Source organism: Nicotiana sylvestris, chromosome 5 (genome assembly GCF_000393655.2).
Source record: "Nicotiana sylvestris chromosome 5, ASM39365v2, whole genome shotgun sequence".
NCBI lineage: Eukaryota > Viridiplantae > Streptophyta > Magnoliopsida > Solanales > Solanaceae > Nicotiana > Nicotiana sylvestris.
The window spans coordinates 116,629,485-116,652,940 of NC_091061.1; the positions used below are offsets into that span (position 1 = coordinate 116,629,485).

Here is a 23,456-nt window from a genome sequence, read left to right on the forward strand (position 1 = left end):
AAAAATTAAAAGGTTCTAGCTCTAAATCAAGAACCTGAAAGTCAGAAACTAGATTAGTTCTCTTCCATTTGTCGGAGTGAGTGATTTCACAATAGTTGAGCTAAACCGAAGTTGGAGTCACATTTTAAAAACAAACCTTGCATCATCACCTCAAATTAAAGATAGAATATCAGAATCTACCGTACGTGCATTGAAATACATGCTGCTGCTTAGAAAGTCAAACCTCTTCCATTATTTTTAAAGGCTTTGCACTTTCCTCTCCAAAAGGAAGGTAGCAAGAAATAGTACAGCATGAGATCGGAGTGTTCCAACTATCATACCATAGTTGGGTGTGAAGTTCATATGGAAAGAAACTTCTAGTTTTGAAGTCTTAGTCCTTTTTGGCAAAGGTGGAAGACGATCGGGTAGGAGGGACAATATTGGAAAATTGAGGGGAAAAGGCACGTGATGGACATGGTCTTTTGATGATGCTGTTAGTTTTTGTGATAAAATTTAACGAAAGGATAATTCTTGTAACTTTTTAAATAGTATAAAGATGATTTTTATTTACTAGGATAAGACAAGGATGTACCCTTGCTTTGAGCTATAATTTAAGGATGATTTTTGCCAAAAACTCCTAAGAGTAGGCCGACTTTGACCTTTCCTTCACGCTATTTCAGCCCAATACATCGCCTATATAAACTAGCCCTTCTTCCCTTTCGTTCCATTCACAACTTCACAAACAAATTCTTCTCTCCTTTTGCAAAACAAGCTAACCTTCTCCCGACTCTTTTTCTTCTTCCTCTCAAGGTAAGCAACTCCAATTCTTCCTTTTCTCTCTTAATTTTTGCGATTTGAATTGATCTATATGTGGTTTTTTGTTGAGAAACATGTCAGATTATATTGTCCTTTTAGTTTTTTTCTGTGTGTTTGATTTATCACACGTGGTGAATTACTGCAATCGACATTGTTCTTCGATTAATTCATGTGTAAATTCTGGATTTTGCTTGTGGAAGTTATGAATTTGTTGAGCTAGGCTTTGTTGCCTTTTTTCGTTGTTTTTGCTTATTATGGTAACTTTTTTCCTTTTTTGATTTATTGGAATGTGATGGGATCTGTGTGTGACACGGTTCTTCGGTTAACTGATATTGCCCAAGTTTTCACTAGGAATTTGATGACCTTAGGGTTTGATGGTTCGATAGTTGCAGCTTGTTTTGATTTAGGTTGATCAAAAAATCACGAATATAATTAGAGAAAACTGAGCGGTAAATGATTGAGAGGTGGTTGATGCTGCTGACCCATGATATATCACTTACATATACTAACTTGGTCTACTGTCTACTTGATATACATTTTTTTCATGAATCCATGATGATCAGATAACGAGAATAAGCTTAAGCCTGGGTAGGAAAAGATTTCATCACAAACGAACTTAGATAGAGGACTAATCACATAAGCGAGCTTCATCCCGATCTCTTGTCCTTGAAGGGGACAAAGAATGGATAATATTTTCACTTGGTTCTATAATCTATGTAATACAAGTTGGATCTTGACATTGAATAATAGCTTTTGCTTCCAGCCTTTATGATGTGTTTACCATCTTGTTTCAATTGTGTGCATATGTTCCTTTTCTTTTAGGTATTGGTTGGCTATCTTACATGATTTCTTTGTTGTAAACTTTGTATATATGGTTGCTTGCGTACTATGTTTCAGTAATTAGGAGAACCTAACTGCATTGAGATTGTTTGTGCCTTAATGAAACTCTTGTTCTGGTGTCCTTGAGACAATTAAATATTTAAGTTAGATTCTAAGTGGTAATAATAGTTTCTCATTGTCCTTTCAGATGCAGATATTTGTAAAGACACTCACTGGAAAAACCATTACTCTCGAGGTTGAGAGTTCAGACACAATTGATAACGTGAAGGCCAAAATTCAAGACAAGGAAGGAATTCCCCCTGACCAGCAGCGATTGATATTTGCAGGGAAGCAACTTGAAGATGGAAGGACACTTGCTGATTATAACATACAGAAGGAGTCGACACTTCATCTGGTGTTGCGTTTGAGGGGAGGTATGCAGATTTTTGTCAAAACTTTGACAGGAAAGACCATCACTTTGGAAGTGGAGAGCTCTGACACTATTGACAACGTGAAGGCCAAAATTCAGGATAAAGAAGGGATCCCACCAGATCAGCAGAGGCTCATATTTGCTGGTAAGCAGCTGGAGGATGGGCGCACCCTTGCAGATTACAATATCCAAAAGGAATCCACACTCCACCTTGTGCTTCGCCTTCGTGGTGGTGAATATTGAGGATTGAAGTGCTGCTGGTGTTTTATATAAGATGCCTACCGTCTTGTTCTAATGGTTTTGTTGTTAAGACTTCTTTTTGGTTTCTCAAGTATTCTTCTAATGTTGAATGACCAACTTTAAGGGGTTCGCTTTCAACTAGATGTTGTTCTCTGTTTCTTTTCCTTTGCTCTGCTAAATATTAGGTCATTCTGTTTCTTGAGTAAATGTTGTCTCCTTATCTTAATCTGTTTCCCTCCCCCTTTCTCTAAAGAGAAGTAAGAAAATAAATTCAACTTTAGGGAAGCACAAGACAGCAGGCACTCATTTTGTGACACTTTCTTGAATGCCTTACCTGGGCTTTCTATGGTAGCAGAATTTGGACGGATGGTTCATATAAGGCAACTTAACTTGCAGTAATAACCTCCAGGTCTATCAAAACTGCCTTCGCAGTTAGTTTTGTTCTGCATTGTTAGCGGAAACGTGAAAGAAAGAATACAAGATTTAACGTGGTTCGGATCAAAATAATCCTACGTCCACCAGAGAACAGTTGCTTTTTTTTTTTTTTATTAACAAAGGAAGGGGAGAGTTCCCAATTACACTTAAGAGAATTTCTCTCTTAACTCTCTACTCACTACAATGTGTTGTATTATTTTTGGGATGGTTTCTACAAATGAAGGAGTGCATCTATTTATAGAGGTAAAGACCTCCTCTTGATGTCATTGGTGACATCAAACTACCTCCTCTTGATGTCATGGGTGACATCAAAGGAGGAAGCTTCCTCCTAGCATCCACACCAACTCTTTCCACCAACTCTTCCAATTGGCATGCCATTGTTGACTAAACATAAACCAACACCTTCAATCTCCACCTTGGTTTGCGTTTCGAGCGTGCGTGTGAACAACTCTGGCCAAAACTTCTAAGCTTACTGGGCAACCCCGTTGTAAGAAACAAGAAGAATCAAACCATTGTTGAACATACCACCTCCACCTAACAACTGTTCTCTTCGGAGTTGCATCAGTTGATGCACACCCCCGCCAAGTCCTTGCAGTGTGCAAACTTAGCGAGTGGGACTATCTTGGTCAACATATCTGCAGCATTATCGTCTGTGATAACCTTCACGACCTTGATAGTTCCCTCTTCAACAACATCTCGAATAAAATGAAATCTGACATCAATGTGTTTAGTGCGCTCATGAAATCTCTGATTTTTCATTAGATGAATAGCACTCTGACTATCACATCTAAGAGTTGATTCCAGCTGAACCAAACTCAATTCCGCTACTAAACCTTTCAACCAGATAGCTTCCTTCACCGCCTCCGCTGCTGCCATGTATTCTGCTTCTGTCGTAGACAAAGCGGCAATCGACTGCAGAGTCGACTTCCAACTAACGGCACTGCCAACGAGGGTAAAGATGTATCCAGTTGTGGACCTTCTTCTGTCAAGATCTCCTGCATAGTCAGAATCTACATAACCGAGAATTGAAATACCTCCACCACTTTTTCGAAAGGTCAGACCAACACCAGAAGCTCCTTTGAGATATCTCAATATCCACTTGACAGCTTCCCAATGCCTCTTTCCTGGGCTGGACATGTATCTACTTACCACACTTACAGATTGAGCAATATCTGGACGTGTGCATACCATAGCATACATAATGCTACCAACTGCACTGGCATAAGGAATCTTTGACATATGCTCCACCTCATCCTCGGACTGAGGCATTTGTAACTCTGAAAGTTTAAAATGAGGAGCTAATGGTGTACTTACAGGCTTGCACGTATGCATATTGAATCTCTTGAGAACCCTTTCAATATACCTCTTCTGAGAAAGATGTACAACACCGTCTTCTCTTGAAATCTCCATACCAAGGATTTTCTTTGCAGCTCCTAAATCCTTCATGTCAAATTCCTTACTCAACAGTTTCTTCAAAACATTTATCTCTGTAATGTTGTTAGCAGCAATAAGCATATCATCAACATACAATAGTAAATAAATCATTGAGTTACCAGACATCTTCTTGTGATACACACAGCTATCAAATGCACTCCTTGAGAATTCATGTGTAGTCATGAATGCATCAAACCTCTTGTACCACTGTCTAGGGGATTGCTTCAAACCATACAAAGACTTCTTTAGTTGGCATACGTGATCTTCTTTTCCCTCAGCTAGGAAACCTTCAGGCTGATCCATATAGATTGTCTCTTCTAGATCACCGTGTAAGAAAGCAGTTTTGACATCAAGCTGTTGAAGCTCCAAGTCAAATTGGGCAACCAATGCTAGTAGCACGCGAATTGAGCTATGCTTCACGACTGGAGAGAAAATTTCATTGTAGTCAATTCCCTCCTTCTGACTGAATCATTTTGCAACCAATCTCCCTCTTTCTTTCGGTAGACCCACTTGCATCCAACTGTCCTCTTCCCCTTTTGTCTTTTCACTAAGACCCATGTCTGATTCTTGTGAAGAGACTCCATCTCTTCAGTCATGGCTAACCGCCATTGTACAACATCCTTGCAAGAAGTTGCTTCAATATACGAGGAGGGCTCCAGATCCTTAATCTCTTCTTGTGCAGCTACGAACGCATATGCAATCAAGTTTGCTTGATTTATAAGGCGTTCCGGTTCTCGTGTTTGCCTCTTCTCCCTCCCCTTTGCAATTGTGTATGGTTCATTGACAACAAGTTCTTCAAGGTCTACATCTTCTGACTCATCTTTAACCTGAGTCTCTTGATCCTTTTCCTTGGCAAGCTCCACCGGAAGCTCCACCTGCTCGTCGTTCTTGTTTCCTGAAAACTCCACGGAAACTTTACGGGGATCAAGTATAGAGGATTCATCAAAGGTGACATCTCTACTAACTATAAATTTGAGTAAAGACAAACACCAAAGTTTGTACCCTTTTACTCCATCCACATACCCTACGAATATGGCCTTCTTAGCCCTTGGTTCAAGCTTTCCTTCATTAACGTGATAATAAGCTGGACACCCAAATACTCGTAAGTATGAATAGTTAGAGGGTTCACCTGACCATACCTCATTCGGAGTCTTAAAGTCAATTGCCGATGCTGGAGATCGATTGACAATATGAGCAGCAGTGTGAACTGCTTCAGCCCAAAATACTTTGGACATTTTGGCTTGTAGGAGCATACAACGAGCCTTTTCAAGAAGAGTTCTGTTCATTCTCTCGGCAACTCCATTCTGCTGTGGGGTATGCCTGACAGTCCTATGTCTTGAGATCCCATGAACCTTGCAGAATTCATTAAACTCTTCATTGCAAAACTCCAAGCCATTGTCTGTGCGAAGATACTTGATTTTCCGCTCCATTTGATTTTCAACCAAAATCTTCCACTCTTTAAATGCTTCAAAAGCATCACTTTTTGCCTTCAAAAAATGCACCCAAACCTTTTGTGAGAAATCATCAATAAAAGTGAGAAGATACCTCTTTTTGCTCTTCGATGGAAGTTTAGAGGGATCCCATAAATCTGAATGGATGTAATCTAGCACTCCTCTTGTCTTGTGTTTGCCAGTGCTGAAGCTGACCTTCTTTTGCTTCCCTAGAACGCAATGCTCACAGAAGTCAAGTGTGCTGATCTTCTCACCTTCCAAAAGGTTGCGATTTCTCAACATCTCCAGTCCACGTGCGCTCATATGACCCAGTCTCATGTGCCATAGTCTTGTCTTGTCATCATTAGATAACTGCATTGTAGATGCATTTGCAGAGCCAACAATGGTGCTTCCGGCCAATGTGTAAAGGTCGTTCTCTAGCTTGCCTTTCAGCATGACTAAAGAACCTTTAGTCACCTTTATAGTTCCTGCTTCGCTCATGTACCTGTAGCCTTGTTCATCCAGAGTACTCAGGGAGATCAAATTCTTCTTCAGATCAGGAACATGACGGACTTGTGTAATAGTCCTCACGACTCCATCATGGCAGCGAACCCGAACTGAGCCAATGCCAACTATTGCACAAGTTGCATTATTGCCCATTACTACGGTTCCTCCACTTTTCTCATAGCTGCTAAACCAGTCTTTTCGGAACGTCATATGCAGAGTGCAAGCAGAGTCTAACACCCATTTGTTTCCATAACTACTATTATTATTACACGATGTTGTTAGTACATAATCATTATCAAAATCATGTACCTGTTCAACTGTGGATGCACTCGCCTTTTCCTTGGACTTTGACATTGGGCAGTCTCGTTCAAAGTGCCCCTTCTTGCCACAACCCCAACACTCTGTATTCTTCTTGTTCACACGAGACTTTGATCTGTGCTTTGATTTGCTCTTTCCCTGTTGGCTAGTCCGGCCTCTCACAAAGAGCCCACTTGCCTGGTCATCTCTATCTCCTTCAATGTGCCTCCGCACATCACTAGAGTTAAGTGCCTGCCGCACTTGCTCAAGCTTGATAGGCTCCTTGCTATACATCATTGAATTCTCAATATCACGATATCCTGAAGTCAATGAAAATAGCAAAGCACATGCAAGCGTCTCCTCCTCCCTTTTTAATTCCTGCAATCTGTAAGTCCATGACAAGTTTATTGAACGCATCTAAATGATCTTGTAACGAAGTACCTGACCCCATCTTAAATGTGTGAAGACGCCGTTGTAACAACATCCTTGTTGTCACTGATCGGTCTTGGTATAGCCCTTCTAGCTTTTCCCATAACTGTTTGGTCGTCTCTTCGGTACCCGTACTCACTTCACAAAGCACGTTAGGTGCAAGGGATAGTTGGATTGCACTCAATGCATCCCCTTCAATCTTCTCCTTGTCGGGAGTTGATATATCCTTAGGATACTTTCTGTCAATAGCATGGATTGAACCTTCCCTCCGCAGTAACGCCATCATCTGGATCTTCTAGATATTGTAGTTGTTGCGTCCACTGAATCTATCAATTTCAAACTTCATGGAACTCATCTTTGCTTGTTCTTCCTCCTTGGATCGTTAAAGAATCATGTTGCTCTGATACTAATTGTTAGCGGAAACATGAAAGAAAGAACACAATATTTAACGTGGTTCAGATCAAAATAATCCTACGTCCACCAGAGAACAATTGCCTTTTTTTTATTAACAAAGGAAGGGGAGAGTTCCCCATTACACTTAAGAGAATTTCTCTCTTAACTCTCTACTCTCTACAATGTGTTGTATTATTTTTGGGATGGTTTCTACAAATGAAGGAGTACATCTATTTATAGAGGTAAAGACATCCTCTTGATGTCATTGGTGACATCAAACTACCTCCCCTTGATGTCATGGGTGACATCAAAGGAGGAAGTTTCCTCCTAGCATTCACACCAACTCGTTCCACCAACTCTTCCAATTGGCATGTCATTGTTGACTAAACATAAACCAACACCTTCACGCATTATTTTTATGCACTCTACCAAATGACCTCTTATACATATGATAATACCAAATAGGTCGTATAATTAATACTTGCATTAGTAATACATATGTTCAAAAAGCGTACCAAACAAGGTACACAAAGTTAATGCATGCATTATTTTCTCTAATGCATCCTACCAAATGACCCCTGCCTCACGGGAGTGTATGTAGCCCTATAATATCGGGTTCAATTGAACGCATAACTTTTAACGCAGAGTATAAATTTATATGTAAAAAGTTACTACAATCGCAATAACTTATGGATATGAACCCATAAATTTAAGGACTCAAAGTAGTAAAAACCTTAAAGGTTGAACCCATAGAGTTTAAATCCTGGATCCGCCTCTGCTAACTAATACATAGTAAACTATGGTATTAGCAATATCAAGGCTATTAATGCATGTATTAGCATGGTTAAAGATAAAATTATAAGTCCCTTAAAGCTAAAAAATATGGAGTGAATTTTTGTAAACAACAAATTTTCTTAAAAATTATGCAATGAATTTTAATTTTTAATACACATACCAAATAGTGGATAAGAAATAATCTCTGCATAATTATGCTTGCATTACTAACCTATGCATTACTAATACACCTTATTCATCACTCTTCTTATACAACCAACCAAACGACCCCTAAGTATATTTTAGAACTCATACCCTGAGAGGAAACTGCAGTTTGATTCTTCCGACTTTTTGAGTGACAGTGATGAGAGATCCGTAGAAGAAAACAAGGAGACGAGAATAACGTTTTTTTTTTACTTTAGGCAGGGTTAATTTGGTATATAAATTTTTTTATAAGGGTATCTTTGTCATGAAATAAATCAATCTCCTTTTCTACAATACCCAGATGTCAATCTTAAATCACATCGCTTTCAGGCCTTCATTTCTTGAGATATTGAACATTTTTTTTCTCCATCTCAAAATGAACACCGTTGATTGCTTTATGACAAGTTGGTCTTACACTGAGATGACCGGGATCAGAATAGGTTAGTAGATCCATGTACTTGGTTCGTCATCCCGATCCCGATCTCGATCCCTGTACTTGAGGAAGTTTAGTTGGAACACTTGTACTCGATCAAATTGAATTATTTAAACCCTCCTAATATTTGTGAGTCTCACATGGTCAGATACATGTATCCACATCATCATCTTCTTATTTACTACTAAATTTTCTTTCTCCTTCACGCTATTTTTCACCTTCACAATATTCTGGTATTTTCAAAACCTCCGGGAAAATTCGCCTCCAAATTTATTTGCTTCAGCTTCCTCTCTCGACTGTTGCTTGTGAAACTATTAGGATTCAATTTTTTGGGGTTAAGGAAATGGTTGCATAAAGAATGTGCTAGCCGGGAGATCCCAACCTTTGCCTTCAAACCACAGTTTTTTCCATCCAACGAGATCCAAAATTTTCATACATTCTGATAGCTATCATCGCCGTCTTCGTGACCTTCGTCGGAGCAAGCACTTAATGGTAAAATCATGCATTTGCTCAAGAATGATTTAATTGCCATTCTTCGCGAACTCATCCACCAGAACCAATCCACAAATTCTTTATTTCCGAATTTCTAATTTTACAATATTGTAGTTGTGACTCATTGGAATTTGCATTTCCTAAAACATTGCAAGTCAAAGAATAGAAAGGGAAAAAAAGCTCTAATTGACATACCCACTATAGTTCTCATTTATCGCCTTCAATATGAAAGGTGATGGAGGTCTTGATGGAGGAGCGGTACGGGGTGGAAGGCAGCGGGTGGGGGTGATGGGTAGCGTAACTTTTTGGAATTTTTACCTCCTATAGCAAAGGTTAACACCTTATTTATTTTAAATAAATACCATTTAAAAAATTATATTCTATAGATACCTTTTAATGTTTATAGCAAAATATCTAATTTTGGTTACCTCATACCCCTAAGCCACTAAATATGCTATTCAGTTACACTATTTTCTTTCTCTCTCTACTTTGATACATGTCATTCTCTTCCCCCGTCCCATTAAAATTCTCGCTCTCCTCCTCCTTCTAACGGCATCTTCTCTTTGTTTCACTTTAATCAATTCTTCAAAATCCAGCGACCCAATTCCTACACCATGGCCAAACACAATTCCACTCGATTCTCTTCATGAATAACACCAAAGGGAATCTTCAGATTGTTGATTTGTGGTATGATTATCCCAATGGCAGGAACTTCAACATTATCCAAAACCAATTGGGAAAGCGATAAACTCGAGGTTCTCAACTTCCGTCATCTTCAATACAAGATTCAAGTTTTAACAGAGTCCTTATTTTGCCACCATTGGTCGATGGCGGATTCGCCGGAAATTAGGGTTTGTTCTTGCACAAAAACGATGGAGTTTGGGGTTGAGCAACTTGATTTTCTGTTAATATATTTCAATGTATTTTCAACGTATCACGATGTATTTTATGTATTTCATTGCCTTTTTTTTCAATGTAATTCAATGTATCTCGTTATATTCCATATATTTCATTGTATTCACTGTCTTTTTTTTCATTGTATTTCAATGTATCCCGCTGTATTCTATGTATTTCATTGTATTCACTATCTCGCTATATGTCATGAATGTATTCATATATTTTTTTAATTAATATAATTTATGTATTCAGATGTATTATATAATTTCTCTGAAGATTGCTATATTTTTGGGATATTTTTCGGTTGAGAATCTTTTTTATAACCGAAAATACAAATTTTGTGTGTTATAATTGAGTTTGTTGAGTTATATTAGGAGTCTATTATGTTGATTGATACACTTTTCGTTTAAAAATAGTGTAATCCCCTATTTCACGTCGTGAATACAGTCGAATACAATAATCTGTCCAGCTGTAATCTCATGTTTCACGCCATGAATACAATCGAATACACTCGAATACAACAACTGATTAGGTGGACTTCCCTGATTCACGCCTATTTTAGCTATTGTATTCATGAATACAATAGCTTAAATACATCTAATACATCTTATAACTACAGAAAATGTATCTACAATCCGTAATATAACAAATGATATCTATAAATAACTAATTATCACTAAAAGATAGTGGTTTATGAAAATTTCTCTAACTTTCTTGGGGTGCTGGATATGTTTGAAGATGGGACGAGGGGGCGTTCTTTTTTACTTTTATTGTTCTATTTTTCCCCCTTTTTTATTTAATTATATTTGAGTTTGCTTCTAAAAAAATATAAACTATAGGTTCATGCTCTATTTACGGTGCATACCATGAAGCTTTGGTTAATGGTTTGAGGGATTTAAATCATTCATTTTGATCAAGGACAAATGTTCGAATGAAACTTAAAGAAGTATAAAGATCGGGATGACAAATCGGAACAAGTACATGAATCTATTGGGCTATCATGACGTTATTTATTGATTCGCGAGATTTTTACTTAGTCATGCTACATTTTAAACCTTTTTCTTGTTGGTCGGAGAAGGAAATTCATGATTATGGTTTGAAATAAGCGCAGTACCAACCCATTTTCTCTCTTCTTTCTTTGACAAATATATCATCACTATGCGCCATTCTCTTTTCTTTTAATTATTTGACCAGACAAACTCTTAACAAATCATTGATTTATCTTAATCTAAATATGATTTCTATGCGCACTAAAGCCACAACAATAAGTATACTTAAATGAAATTTAAATGCAGTATTAAGCGAGTGAATCATTGTCGATTTTTCATCACCTAACTAAGGAACAAATGATACAATTGCATTCATGGTTAAAAGTTTTACGGTAACTAAACTTAGGGTGTTCATGGTTTGGTTTGGCCGGTTATCTTATAAACTTATACCATATTAATTTTTCGGTATTCTATTTTATATAATCAAAATTAGATTTTTTGAAACCATTTCAATCATCTCGATTTCTCTTCGGTATCGGTACGGTTCAATTAATTTTCAATATATTTTTTTTAAAACATGTAAGAGTCATTAACAAAAGTTAAAATACGATAACATGTGTACTTGCTTACAGGGGCGGACCAACCTTATACGAAGGGAGTTCAATTTAACCTGCTTTGTCAGAAAAATTTATTATTCTTGAAATTTTTATCAGGAAAACATGAAACAGATAAATGCTAAAGTACTTGAACCTACTTGACACATATAGAAGTTGCAGAGCAATGGTAAGGCCTAAGGTTGGAAGTTTGAACCACTTCTAAAGAAACAAATTGAAATATTATTTCTTTTAGCTATGGTCCTTTTGCTAAACGTGTATTTTGAATGCACATTTGAATTCATGTTCTAGTTCATCACATTGTTGTAGTATTTTGACACATATAGCTGTTTCTATTTTTGTCTTTATTTTTTTTTTACTTCTCTTTATGATTTCTTTTTTTATTTAAATCCAATAAAAGCTATTCTTATTAAACTTCATTTTACTTCAATTAAAATTTATACCTTTCTACAAAGTGAATTTTGGTTCTCTTTTTTATAATTTTTGCAAAAAAAAAATGAGAGGCCCAAAATCCATTAAAGGTCATGATGACGCCTTATACCAATGTCAGGCAAGACAACAATAATTAATTAACATAATTACTCATTTTTAGTATTTTGAAATCATAATGTTTCCTTCATTCAATAATAAGAAATAAATTAACAAAGTAATTGATAATATTTTCCCAATTACAATACTGGACAACTCATAAGTACCCTCCAAAATCCGGTGTCAAAAGTGCATGAGCATCAACTGGGGAGTAAAATAAAATACAGCATTTGTCCGAAATACAAATTAGACAGAAAAAATATAGATAACTCTGAGGGAGACTTTGTTGGCTGCAGATTGTAACATGGAATGGAGCTCACCTAAGTCCCCACAAATAACCACGCCTCTGCGCTCACAAGGCCACTCAACATATATGTACTTGCACAAAAATATACAACAAGTGTAGTATGAGTACGTAAATCAACGCGTACCCAGTAAATATCCAGTCTAACCCCGAAGAAGTAGTAACGAGGGATAGACTCTGACACTTACTATGGGCTAACAATAAAATGCCGATATTATATTTAAGCATGGAATACGTAATTTAGCTGAAAATTCAGTAACCAGAAATAATCAACAATCCTTTTACTAATAGAAATTCCCAAACTCATTTCATCATTTAACATATCTCAAGCCAATGTCAATTATTATTAGTTCCAAAGAGTTATCATGCGCAAGTCATGCAGAGTTCGTACGGCCCGATCCAACATAAATATTTAAATTATGCACTGCCAAGGGTCGAACGACATGAACCATAGACGCATCTATCTGCTACCAAAGCATTCGGCCCGCTCCACAAAAGAGAAAAATACATTTAAAACAACCAATTCAAGATTTATTAAGGGACGATTATTCAAGGAAATACCAATTCTCATGAACGGTCAAGCAAATGAAGTTTAACCTTTTACAATTCTTATATCAAGTCTTCAATATGATTTAAGCAATTAAATTAGCAAGTAAAGTGCAACAATGCAAGTATAACATGATCTGGGTCCTAGACTACCCGGACACAAGCATAAAAGTAGATATGCACGGACTCTCATCATCTCGTGCGTACGTATCCCCCACAAATAGAAGCACATATTAAATCAATTCACCTATGGAGTTAATTCCCTCTTACAAGGTTAGAAAAGAGACTTACCTCGCTCCTAAGTTCAATAACCGGCTCCCAAACCTTTCCAACAATTCAAACCGGTGCCCAACACTACAAAACTAGTCAATAAATGTACAAATCCATAAATATATGCTCTAATACTCATTATAATCCAATTACAATAATTTTCAACACCGACCGAAAAGTCGATAAAAATCACCCTCGGACCCACGTGCCTGGATTCTGAAAATTTTCGAAGATAAACATTACCCATGACACCACGATCTCAAATATGATTTATTCCAAATCCCATGTCCAATTTCGTGGTCAAAATCTAAAAATATCAATTTCTAAGTTTTCTACCAAAAATCCCAATTTCTACAAATTTACATGTATAAATCCATATACAAACCATGTATTTAAATCACAATGTGCGGGAATTTACTTACCTCATGATAGATGATGAAATCTCCTCTTCAAAAGCTGCCAAAAATCACCCAACCAAGTGAAAGATGGGAGAAATGAGCAAACCCCCCCCCCCCCCCGTTTCAAAATAATCTGCCCAGGTGCTGCCTTTATTCGCGTTCGCGATCCCTGAGCGCGTTCGCGAAGGCTAGCTGACCTTGTCCCTTCGCGTTCGCGTTCCCCTCTTCGTGTTCCCGTAGGCCAAACGGCCTCAGGACCAGCTTCCCCCTTTCCTTCTACGCGTTCACGATTGACCCTTCGTGTTCGCATAGGTTCCTCAGGCAATCCCTCCGCGTTCGCGACCTCTGCCCCGTGTTCACGAAGGCCAAAACCCAACAACCTTAGAATTCCTCTTTGCGAATGCGGGACTCCCTTGGCATTCGCGAAGAAGGAACCCAGATACCACCAACAGCAGTTCCAAAACAGCTCAAATTGATCTGAAACACACCCGAAGCCCCTAGACCCCCTCCAATCACACAAACCAGCCCATAACATAATACGGATCCGCTCGAGGTCTCAAATCACATCAAACAACACCAAAATCATGAATCTCATCCAAATTCAAGCTTAATGAACTTTAGAACTTCAAACTTCTACATCAGATGCCGAAACCTATCAAATCACGTCCGATTGACCTCAAATTTTACACACAAGTCACATTCGACGTTACAGACCTAATCCAACTTCCGAAAATCGGAATCCAACTCCGATATCAAAAAGTATACTCCCGGTCAAACTTTTCAAAAACCTTCAAATTTCTAACTTTCGCTAAATGACCCCGAAATGACCAACAGACTTTCAAATCCACATCCGACAGCGCTCCTAAGACCAGAATCACCATACGGAGCTATTTTCGGGCTCGAAATTCCAAATGGACATCGATAACTTTAAAATAAACTTTAACCCAAATTTATGAAATCCTTCCAAAATGCCAACTGTCGCACCTCCTTTTTCCGCACCCGCGGGGGGCGTAGGGAGTTTTCTCCAATTAAAGGACAGTCGAAACGGGATTTGTTTGTTTGTTTCAGAGTCGCCACTTGGGAATTTTAAGGCGTCCCAAGTCACCAATTTTAATCCCTGAATCGAGGAGAATATGACTCTGTTTATTATTCTGCGAACCAGAAATCCTGAGTAAGGAATTCTGTTAATCCGGAAGAAGGTGTTAGGCATTTCCGAATTCCGTGGTTCTAGCACGGTCGCTTAACTGTTTTTATTATTGGCTTAATTATCTTGATTTTTATTAAATACTTTTTGTTACGTGATTTTTCTACCGCTTTTACTTATTGTGATTAAGGACCCTTCTTTGAATCGAATTACGCGTACGTATATTCGTGTTATAAATTTAAAAATGATTTTAATGTGAGGAATCGTGTCACGCGTACGTGTACACAATGATATTGATAATATATTTATTATAAACATAATTATTTTTTTTCGAAAATGTGTTTAAAAATAAAATTAAGAACATTCGCCTTTCTTAAATAGTAAACCGCACATCTCGGGTTTTATGAAATTAATAATGATATTCTCCGAGAAATCTCTTTTTAGTAAAAATTTGCTCGAAGTTGCGCGAACGCATAATCCGAATCGCCTTTAGAAGTATAATCAAGTCACGCGAACGCATCCTTAATTATGCAAATATTCTTGACAGTAATATAAATTCTCTACAAATGTTTATTGCATCCATCTATTTTTAAATGTAAGAGTCATGGAGAATCACCGATTGGGATGCCACCAAATTTCTTGACAAAGAATTCAAAATTTATTAGGCGTTGCTACAAGTCTTATTTTACGCGTATGAATTATATACCTCAAAACTATTCAAATTTTAAAGAATTAATGATATGAAAAAGAAACAAACAACATGTAACTAAAAATACTACCATTCTTATCGTGGATACGACATTAATATATCCAAAAATCGAATCGCATATAAAACTGGAAAAAGAATTAATTTGATAGACAAATTAATAATTTCTGAAGAATTTTCATTGTTATATTTAATGCGAACTCTATTTCTACATATCCTTGACATAAAATGTTGCAATTCGTGCTTATAAATCCCATATCCTTCTCATATACTTGTTTTTAGTCCAAAGTTATAATTGTTTGGTTAATTTGTTTACAATGGTAGATAAGAATCAAGTTGATAAGAAAGAGAACTATTATACAAATTGATTCAATAAAATTGCATCACATGCAATATAGTTGTACGTCTGAACCATTCCTAATATTCTAACCTTTGTTATTAAGAAAGAAAACTAATCTACCAATTGATTTAATAAGACGACATCATCTAGCCTTAAACAAAATTGGATATTTGACAAAATAAGCTAGTAATGTAATTTCTGGGTATTTCCGTACTATTATTTACTTAGCTCAATATCACAAGATTTAATTAATGGCCAATTTTCTGCAATGTTCCCTATCTCAACAATTCAAACAGTAAATGTCATCACTAGTCCTCAAAACATATAAGATTATCGTGGAATTTACTACTCCAGAAGGTTAATTAGTTAACAGTTTATCATGTCAAGTATAATACTATGTTAACCAACTAAAACAAAACTGAAACTTAAACTAATAAAATTTAAATGAGTAGAAGACATCCTTATAATTCCAAACTTCATTTACTTGCCATGTTGAAGCTTTTCATGACATGAATTTACAGATATGTACCTGATATTGGAAGCAAAAGAAAATGATGATGAGAATCAGCGACAGTAATAACAATACAGCAACAACAGTCCAGCAACAGTAACAACCCAGTAACAGACCGGTGGAGTAGTAATCCCAAAAACAAAAGCTTTAAGCTTTGAATGAAACAACAACCATTAATACTAATTTCAAAACAAAGAAAGAAAGCAGAAGATTTTTTAGTTTTTATTTTTATTTTGAAAGCTTAAATATTTTTCGGAATTTTTCTCTCTCTTTTTTTCAGATTTGTTTCTCTCTCTCGTATCTGTGTATATATTTTCTCTATCTCTCTCTATTTTTTCTCTCTGTTTCTCTTGTTGTCTGTCTTGTCTTGTGTTCAAGACTTCTTCTTATAACTCATCCCATAAACCTTTCAATTAATTAAAATCCATACTTTTTCTCTACCCAACACATTATCTTTCCATTCATCCCCATTACATTAAATAAACATATCACACCACCCCATTATATTTTGTCCCCCATGCTTCATTTAAAATAATACAAGATTCCCCCTTTAAATTAAATCTTGTCCCCCCTTTATATTAAATAATCATATCACAACCCACCCCATTTCATTTTGTCCCCCATGCTTCAAATAAACAATTACAAAATGTACAATTCCTAAACTACCCCCTCCGACCTTATTGAAATTACCAAACTACCCCTGAACGTACTACAAATTTACCAAACTACCCATCAGCTATAACACATCAATTAATCAAACTTAACCAAAATATAGACTATATGATCAATTTCTAACAATGTTCAAACAACAATATGAACACGGATGAACATCATAACAACAATATCACATGAACACGATTTTAACAACAAATCACATGAACACAAATTGAACAACAAAGAACAACTAAAATTTGATTGAACAATATTTTAGCAACAAACAATCCTATTTTCGGATTCAACAACTACAACAAACAAGTATATTTAGATTTCTAACTTCAATCATATTGAACTTAAAATCAATTCTAACAACATTACAACCAACAATTCCTATATTAAACTTTATGAGACAAATTCAAGAAATAATCACAAATGGTAAACAAGAAATCAAGCTATACAAATTTCGGATTCAAGAACAATCAAACAAAGTATGAACATGAATTAAATCTATTTTAAACAACAAACATGATGGATTTAAACGATTAAACCAACATATTTCTCTAACACAACTAAATTCTTTAAACAAATAACAAGATCGACGAAGAAACAATTATGAACTTAAACTTGAACTTAACAATATTAACAATTTCTAACAATACATAAACACATGAAACAAATTGAAGAAATAGTTAATTAAATTTCAATTTGAATCTAACAAACCTCAAACTAACAAATATTCATTTAAACAATAATACAAACATGAAATGAATATGAAAACAACTAATTAAACTTCTATTTTGAAATCTGAAAATTAATTTAACAAACAACATGAACACACTAGAAAATTATTTCAACGATGAATCAACGAACAAAACAAGGATTAAATCATTTAACGATTTTGGATCCGGAAAATATAAAACAAAAATATGGACAAAAATAAAACTCAAAAACTACTAACTGGATCGAAACGACGAACAACGACCAAACAAACAACGAACTTGACGATGAACTCACGACGTACAAGATCTTGACTCGACGAAAAACCCTCGACCAAACGAAGAAGACGGAGGGAAAGGAGCAGCAGTCCGCAGCTGGCCATGGCAGCATCAAAGCTTGCTCGTCCATGGCTGAAACGTGAGCAGCAGCAGTTGCTGCGTGATCTTGGCCATGACGGAGACGAAGAAGAACAACGCAGCAGCAGTTGGGTTGTCGCGATGGATGTTCAGCCATGAACGACGAGGCATGAAGCTGGATGAGGCAGCTCAGGGCTTGAAGTTTGAACCACGAAGCAGCAGCAGCTGGGGGGCGTGTTTGGACGTAAGCAAAAGCAGCTGAAACGCAGCGGGGAAGCAGCCATAGTCGAGCAAGCTTTGAGCTTGACGAGCTTCAATGGCGGATAGGGCTGGGGTCGTTTAGTTGAGCCGGGGTCGTGAGGGTGACGTGCGTGTGTGCGTGTAGTCATGGCTTCTTGATGTTGAAGGCAAAGGGAAGCCATGGGAGGTGGAGAAGCTTGAGGAAGAAGAAGAAGATAGGAGGGGTGGGGGCGGATTGGTTTAGTGTTTTTAGGGTTTTCTTCTTTTAATTTTTGTTTTGTTTTTGTAAAATGTAAGACAAAGGGGTTTGGGTCTTTTGGGTTATGGACTGGGTCGACCCAGTTCGAAATGGACTGGGTCGTAGGGAAGATTGGGCCATTTTTTGGGCCTGTGGCTTGAAATTGAAGAAGAGGCCCAATTCCGACTTTCTTTATATTTTCGCTCTCTTTTCTTCTTTTATTTTTCTAAAACTAAATTATAAAAATACTTAAACTATTATTAAGAACTAAATTAAGTTATAAAAGTGCAAATTAACTCCCAATAACAATTAACGCACAATTAAGTAATAATTAAGCATAAAATTGTATATTTGGACATTAAATGCTAAAAATGCAAACGATGCCTATTTTTGTAATTTTTAATTTTTGTAAAACAAATTTAATTACTAACAATTTTAGAATTAAATCCTACATGCAAAATGCGACATATTTTTGTATTTTTTATTAATTTAGCAAATAAACATGCACAGACAAATACAAATAATTATTCAAAATATCACAAAATTGCACACCAAAGAAAAATCATTTTATTTTTGAATTTTTTGGGAGTAATTCTCATATAGGGCAAAGCTCAAGTGCTTACAGCTGCCCCTCTTTGCCCGAAGACACGAAGGGTTTTCGTGCAAAGATAAAGCGAGCGATTTTTGCCCATCCGAGTACTCCGTTGAAGCATTTTTTTTGAAAAAGATTTGACCAAACCTTTGCTTCAAAGGTTTCCTACATATCCTGGGCTAAACAGGAATCAGGTCAATGTAGTTCGGAAAATTTTGGTAGCTGGGACTACCGTGGGACTGCATAGTTACTGTTGTTGCATGCTATTACTACTGCTTACCGATCTCCTTGTTACACCGTGCTTAAAAAAAACAAGAAGCTAGGCTAGAGTACAATTTGTTTTTGTTGCCTTGCTTCCTTGTCTGCTTGCATTTCTTTCGGTGCTTTACTTCTTTTGACACATGTACTTGAGTTTGTACTGTGACCTCTTGTTGCAACCTTCTGTTTCCCGGTGCCGGGGAATTTTATTGTTTCCTGCTGGGGATTCCTATTGTAACCCTCTGTTTTATTGTCCTCTGACTTGATCTTGAAATGTATGCCTCTGTTATCTGGGCGGGCTCCCAACTTCAATACTTGAAAATTAAAGACTTGAAATGTATGCCTCTGTTATCTGGGCGGGCTCCCAACTTCAATGCTTGAAATGTAAAGACTGAAATGTATGCCTCTGTTATCTGGGCGGGCTCCCAACATCAATAACAACTTTAGAAATAAACGTCATTCCTCTCTTCAGGCGGGCTCCTGACTTCAACCAATACATTGCCATTCCTTTCTTTAGGTTGGCAAGATTTCAACAACTTTTAAAAATGCCTTTCCTCTCTTCAGGCGGGCTCCTGACAACAACTTAGAAAATAATCGCCATTCCTCTTCAGGCGGGCTCTTGACTCCAAACCATACATCGCCATTCCTTTCTTTAGGTTGGCAAGATTTCAACAACTTTTTTTTTTTTTAAAAAACATCTTTCCTCTCTTCAGGCGGGCTCCTGACTTCAACAACAACTTTGAAAATAATCATCATTCCTCTCTTCAGGCGGGCTCCTGATTTCAACCAATAAATCGCCATTCTATTCTTCAGGGGGCTCCTGACTTCAACCATTTTTTTTTCAATTCAAACTTTTTTTTTTAAATTATTATCCTAGGAGAAAATTCATCAGACTAGGATTTGATATCTTATCTTAGGAGAAAGATTCATCTGACTAAGATTTTATCTTGGGAGAAAAATTTCATCAGACCAAGATTTTGACTCTAGGAGATAAATCGTCAGACTAGGTCCATTTGTTGTGATCTTAGGAGAAAGATTCATCCGACTAAGATTTTATCTTGGGAGAACAATTTCATCAGACCAAGATTTTGACTCTAGGAGATAAATCGTCAGACTAGGTCCATTTTGTTGTGATCTTAGGAGAAAGATTCATCCGACTAAGATTTTATCTTGGGAGAAAAATTTCATCAGACCAAGATTTTGACTCTAGGAGATAAATCGTCAGACTAGGTCCATTTTGTTGTGATCTTAGGAGAAAGATTCATCCGACTAAGATTTTATCTTGGGAGAAAAATTTCATCAGACCAAGATTTTGACTCTAGGAGATAAATCGTCAGACTAGGTCCATTTTGTTGTGATCTTAGGAGAAAGATTCATCCGACTAAGATTTTATCTTGGGAGAAAAATTTCATCAGACCAAGATTTTGACTCTAGGAGATAAATCGTCAAACTAGGTCCATTTGTTGTGATCTTAGGAGAAAGATTCATCCGACTAAGATTTTATCTTGGGAGAACAATTTCATCAGACCAAGATTTTGACTCTAGGAGATAAATCGTCAGACTAGGTCCATTTTGTTGTGATCTTAGGAGAAAGATTCATCCGACTAAGATTTTATCTTGGGAGAACAATTTCATCAGACCAAGATTTTGACTCGGGAGGGAAATTCATCATACTAGGACTTTTTATCCTAGGAGAAAAATGTAAAGATCAATGATTTGAGAAACTTACCTTTGCAATCTCTTCTTTTCTTTTCTTTTTCCTTTGCGCTGCTTTGTTCTTGCTTGCTGGGGATAATACCACTGCGGGAGTCTTCTTTCTTCCCCTCCTTCAAATTCAAATTCAATAACACTGTTGGGGATATAAGTGTTATCTTTTTGGGATAACGTTGTTGAGGATAACGCTGCTGGGGAATTTTATCCCTTCAAATCGATGCTTCATTCTTCTGGAAGCTGCTGGGGATGACAATGGCTTTTGCTTTTTTTATACACCAATTTCATCTCTTTGGTTCTGTCTGCTGGGGATCAATTTCCTCCATTGGAAACTTATTATATTGGGGGAAACCCTGGTTCAAAGACCACTTCCTTGGTGCTATCTTTATTCTTCCCCAAATGGGTACCTGATTTTCCAGAAAATTTTCTAACTGAAAAGAAACTTTTTTGCCCCAGTTTGACAATCTTTCTTGTGGCATGCATTTCCGACATCAATGCCATTTCCTTTACCTGTTTTAACTCAAACAAAATTTGTTAGCTTAAAGCGTGGTAGTTGGTTGTGATACTCCACTGGGATGGCTTTTCCCTTTCTCCTTCCTTGCTCTGCATTCCACAAGGGACGATATTATTTGCTGGGGATAATCCTTTTCTGCTGGGGATATCCCTCTTGACACTCGTTGATCTTTTTATCAATTCCCTTTTGCTGGGGATATCTTTTTTTTTTTTTGACATTGGCCTCGCGCTTGTTCCTTGCTGACTATACCATTTGTATGTACTAGTCAGATCTTATCTTGGAAAACTGATGACCTATTTTGAAGTCATTTCCCACTGGTTCTGACCAAACAGACTCTACTGGGGAATTTTCTATGAAAGGAGAAAGATAAAAAGGAATAGAATAAAAGACAAAAGAAAAAAGATGACTCTTTAACGAAAGAAACTATAAATAAAAAAAAACAATCAAACGCAGACACCGACTCTAATGGTCATGACATGCATATGTGTCATATCCTCTGCTGTCAATCATCTTTCAAGATCTTCAATTGGCAATTCCCCATCTGATTCTTAATCTTATTCGACTTGTAGTGCCCGAAGAGTTTTCACTATCAAGCCTCTCTCATTTTGGGTTTTTCTCTCAGCTTTCATCGCCTTATGGTGTCCGTGAAGATTTTCACCGATAAGACTCTCTCATTTATATCACTTTCCAGCTAGGGATTTGGAGTGTTGCCGGTATGACTCTCTCTGCTGGAGATTAGAGTCATTTCTGCTGTGGAACAGAATGTTATGTTCGCCGGTAAGACTCTCATTTGTCTGACTTGGCATCTTCTGCAGACTGGTCAGAAGGTCTTTCTTTGGACCGTAATATGAGTTTTTTGGATAGGCTTAGAAAGAAAGGGTATTAAAGGCTCAAAAACAAATCAATTTGGGGTTCAAAATTACAACCTTCGAAATCATATTTGTTTACAACAAGCGCAACCTTTGCCCCAGTTTCTTGCTTGGGGATTATTTATTTATTATTTATATTTTTTTTTAATTTTTTGTTACACTATGCACACCATGCACATTATGCACACTATGCACCCTATGACCGAGCCGTGAGGCGCCTACGTATCCTCTTTGAGGAATCAGGTCAAACGTAGTTCCCAATTCCTCTGTTTTCTTCTGACTTTCTTTTGTTTTTTGTTGTTATCATTTTTCTCTCATTTTTTGTTGTTTTTTTTCTTTTTTTCTTTTTTTTTTCTTTACCTTCTAGGCTTGTATTTCCTAGTCGTTGCTATTGATTCCGAACGAGGGGTATGAAAGAAAATAAAATAAGGCTCAAAAGGGGTAACGAAGGATAAAGTGTTTAGGTAGCAGAACAAAATGCCTTCGTCATTCCAGTCTTCAAAACATGCCAAGTGCAAACAACATAATTGAACATAGATTTATAGTCTCTTCCGACGGTGCTGGTCTTGACAATTATGTTAAACACTTGCTTTTTCATTTGTCATTTCTAAAGCACTGCTGGGCGACACTCTCACTCTCATGCACGACCCTCATGCCAATTTGGCGAATCTTGCATTTAACGGTTTTCTTTATGTTTTACTTGCCCCAGTTCCACATGACTCGGGCTTCAAATAATCTCAAACCGTTCTTATTTCCTTTAAATGCTTTGATCACCTTCCCAGGGTTTTATGATTAACTTTATAGACTAGGCCCAAACTGTGTGCGCATGTCATGTCCCTAGAATCGGCGCTTGAATAAAAATGATAAAAGGACTAATCAAAAGAAAACTGGAAATAATAAAAGACCGGCTTTTGTATTAGACTACTGGCGAAATGGTTTGAATAAT

General features: G+C 36.9%; 1 protein-coding gene across 1 annotated transcript in view; it reads left to right on the top strand.

Moving 5' to 3' along the window:
* Positions 1 to 670: 670 nt before the first annotated feature.
* LOC104211601 (polyubiquitin 4) overlaps positions 671 to 23,456 on the top strand; it is a 36,348-nt gene continuing 13,562 nt past the window's right edge. Inside the window, 2 exon segments of the mRNA XM_070174607.1 lie at positions 671 to 789; positions 1,823 to 2,265. Coding sequence (XP_070030708.1) covers positions 1,823 to 2,265 — 443 coding nt within the window. The 5' untranslated portion in view covers positions 671 to 789.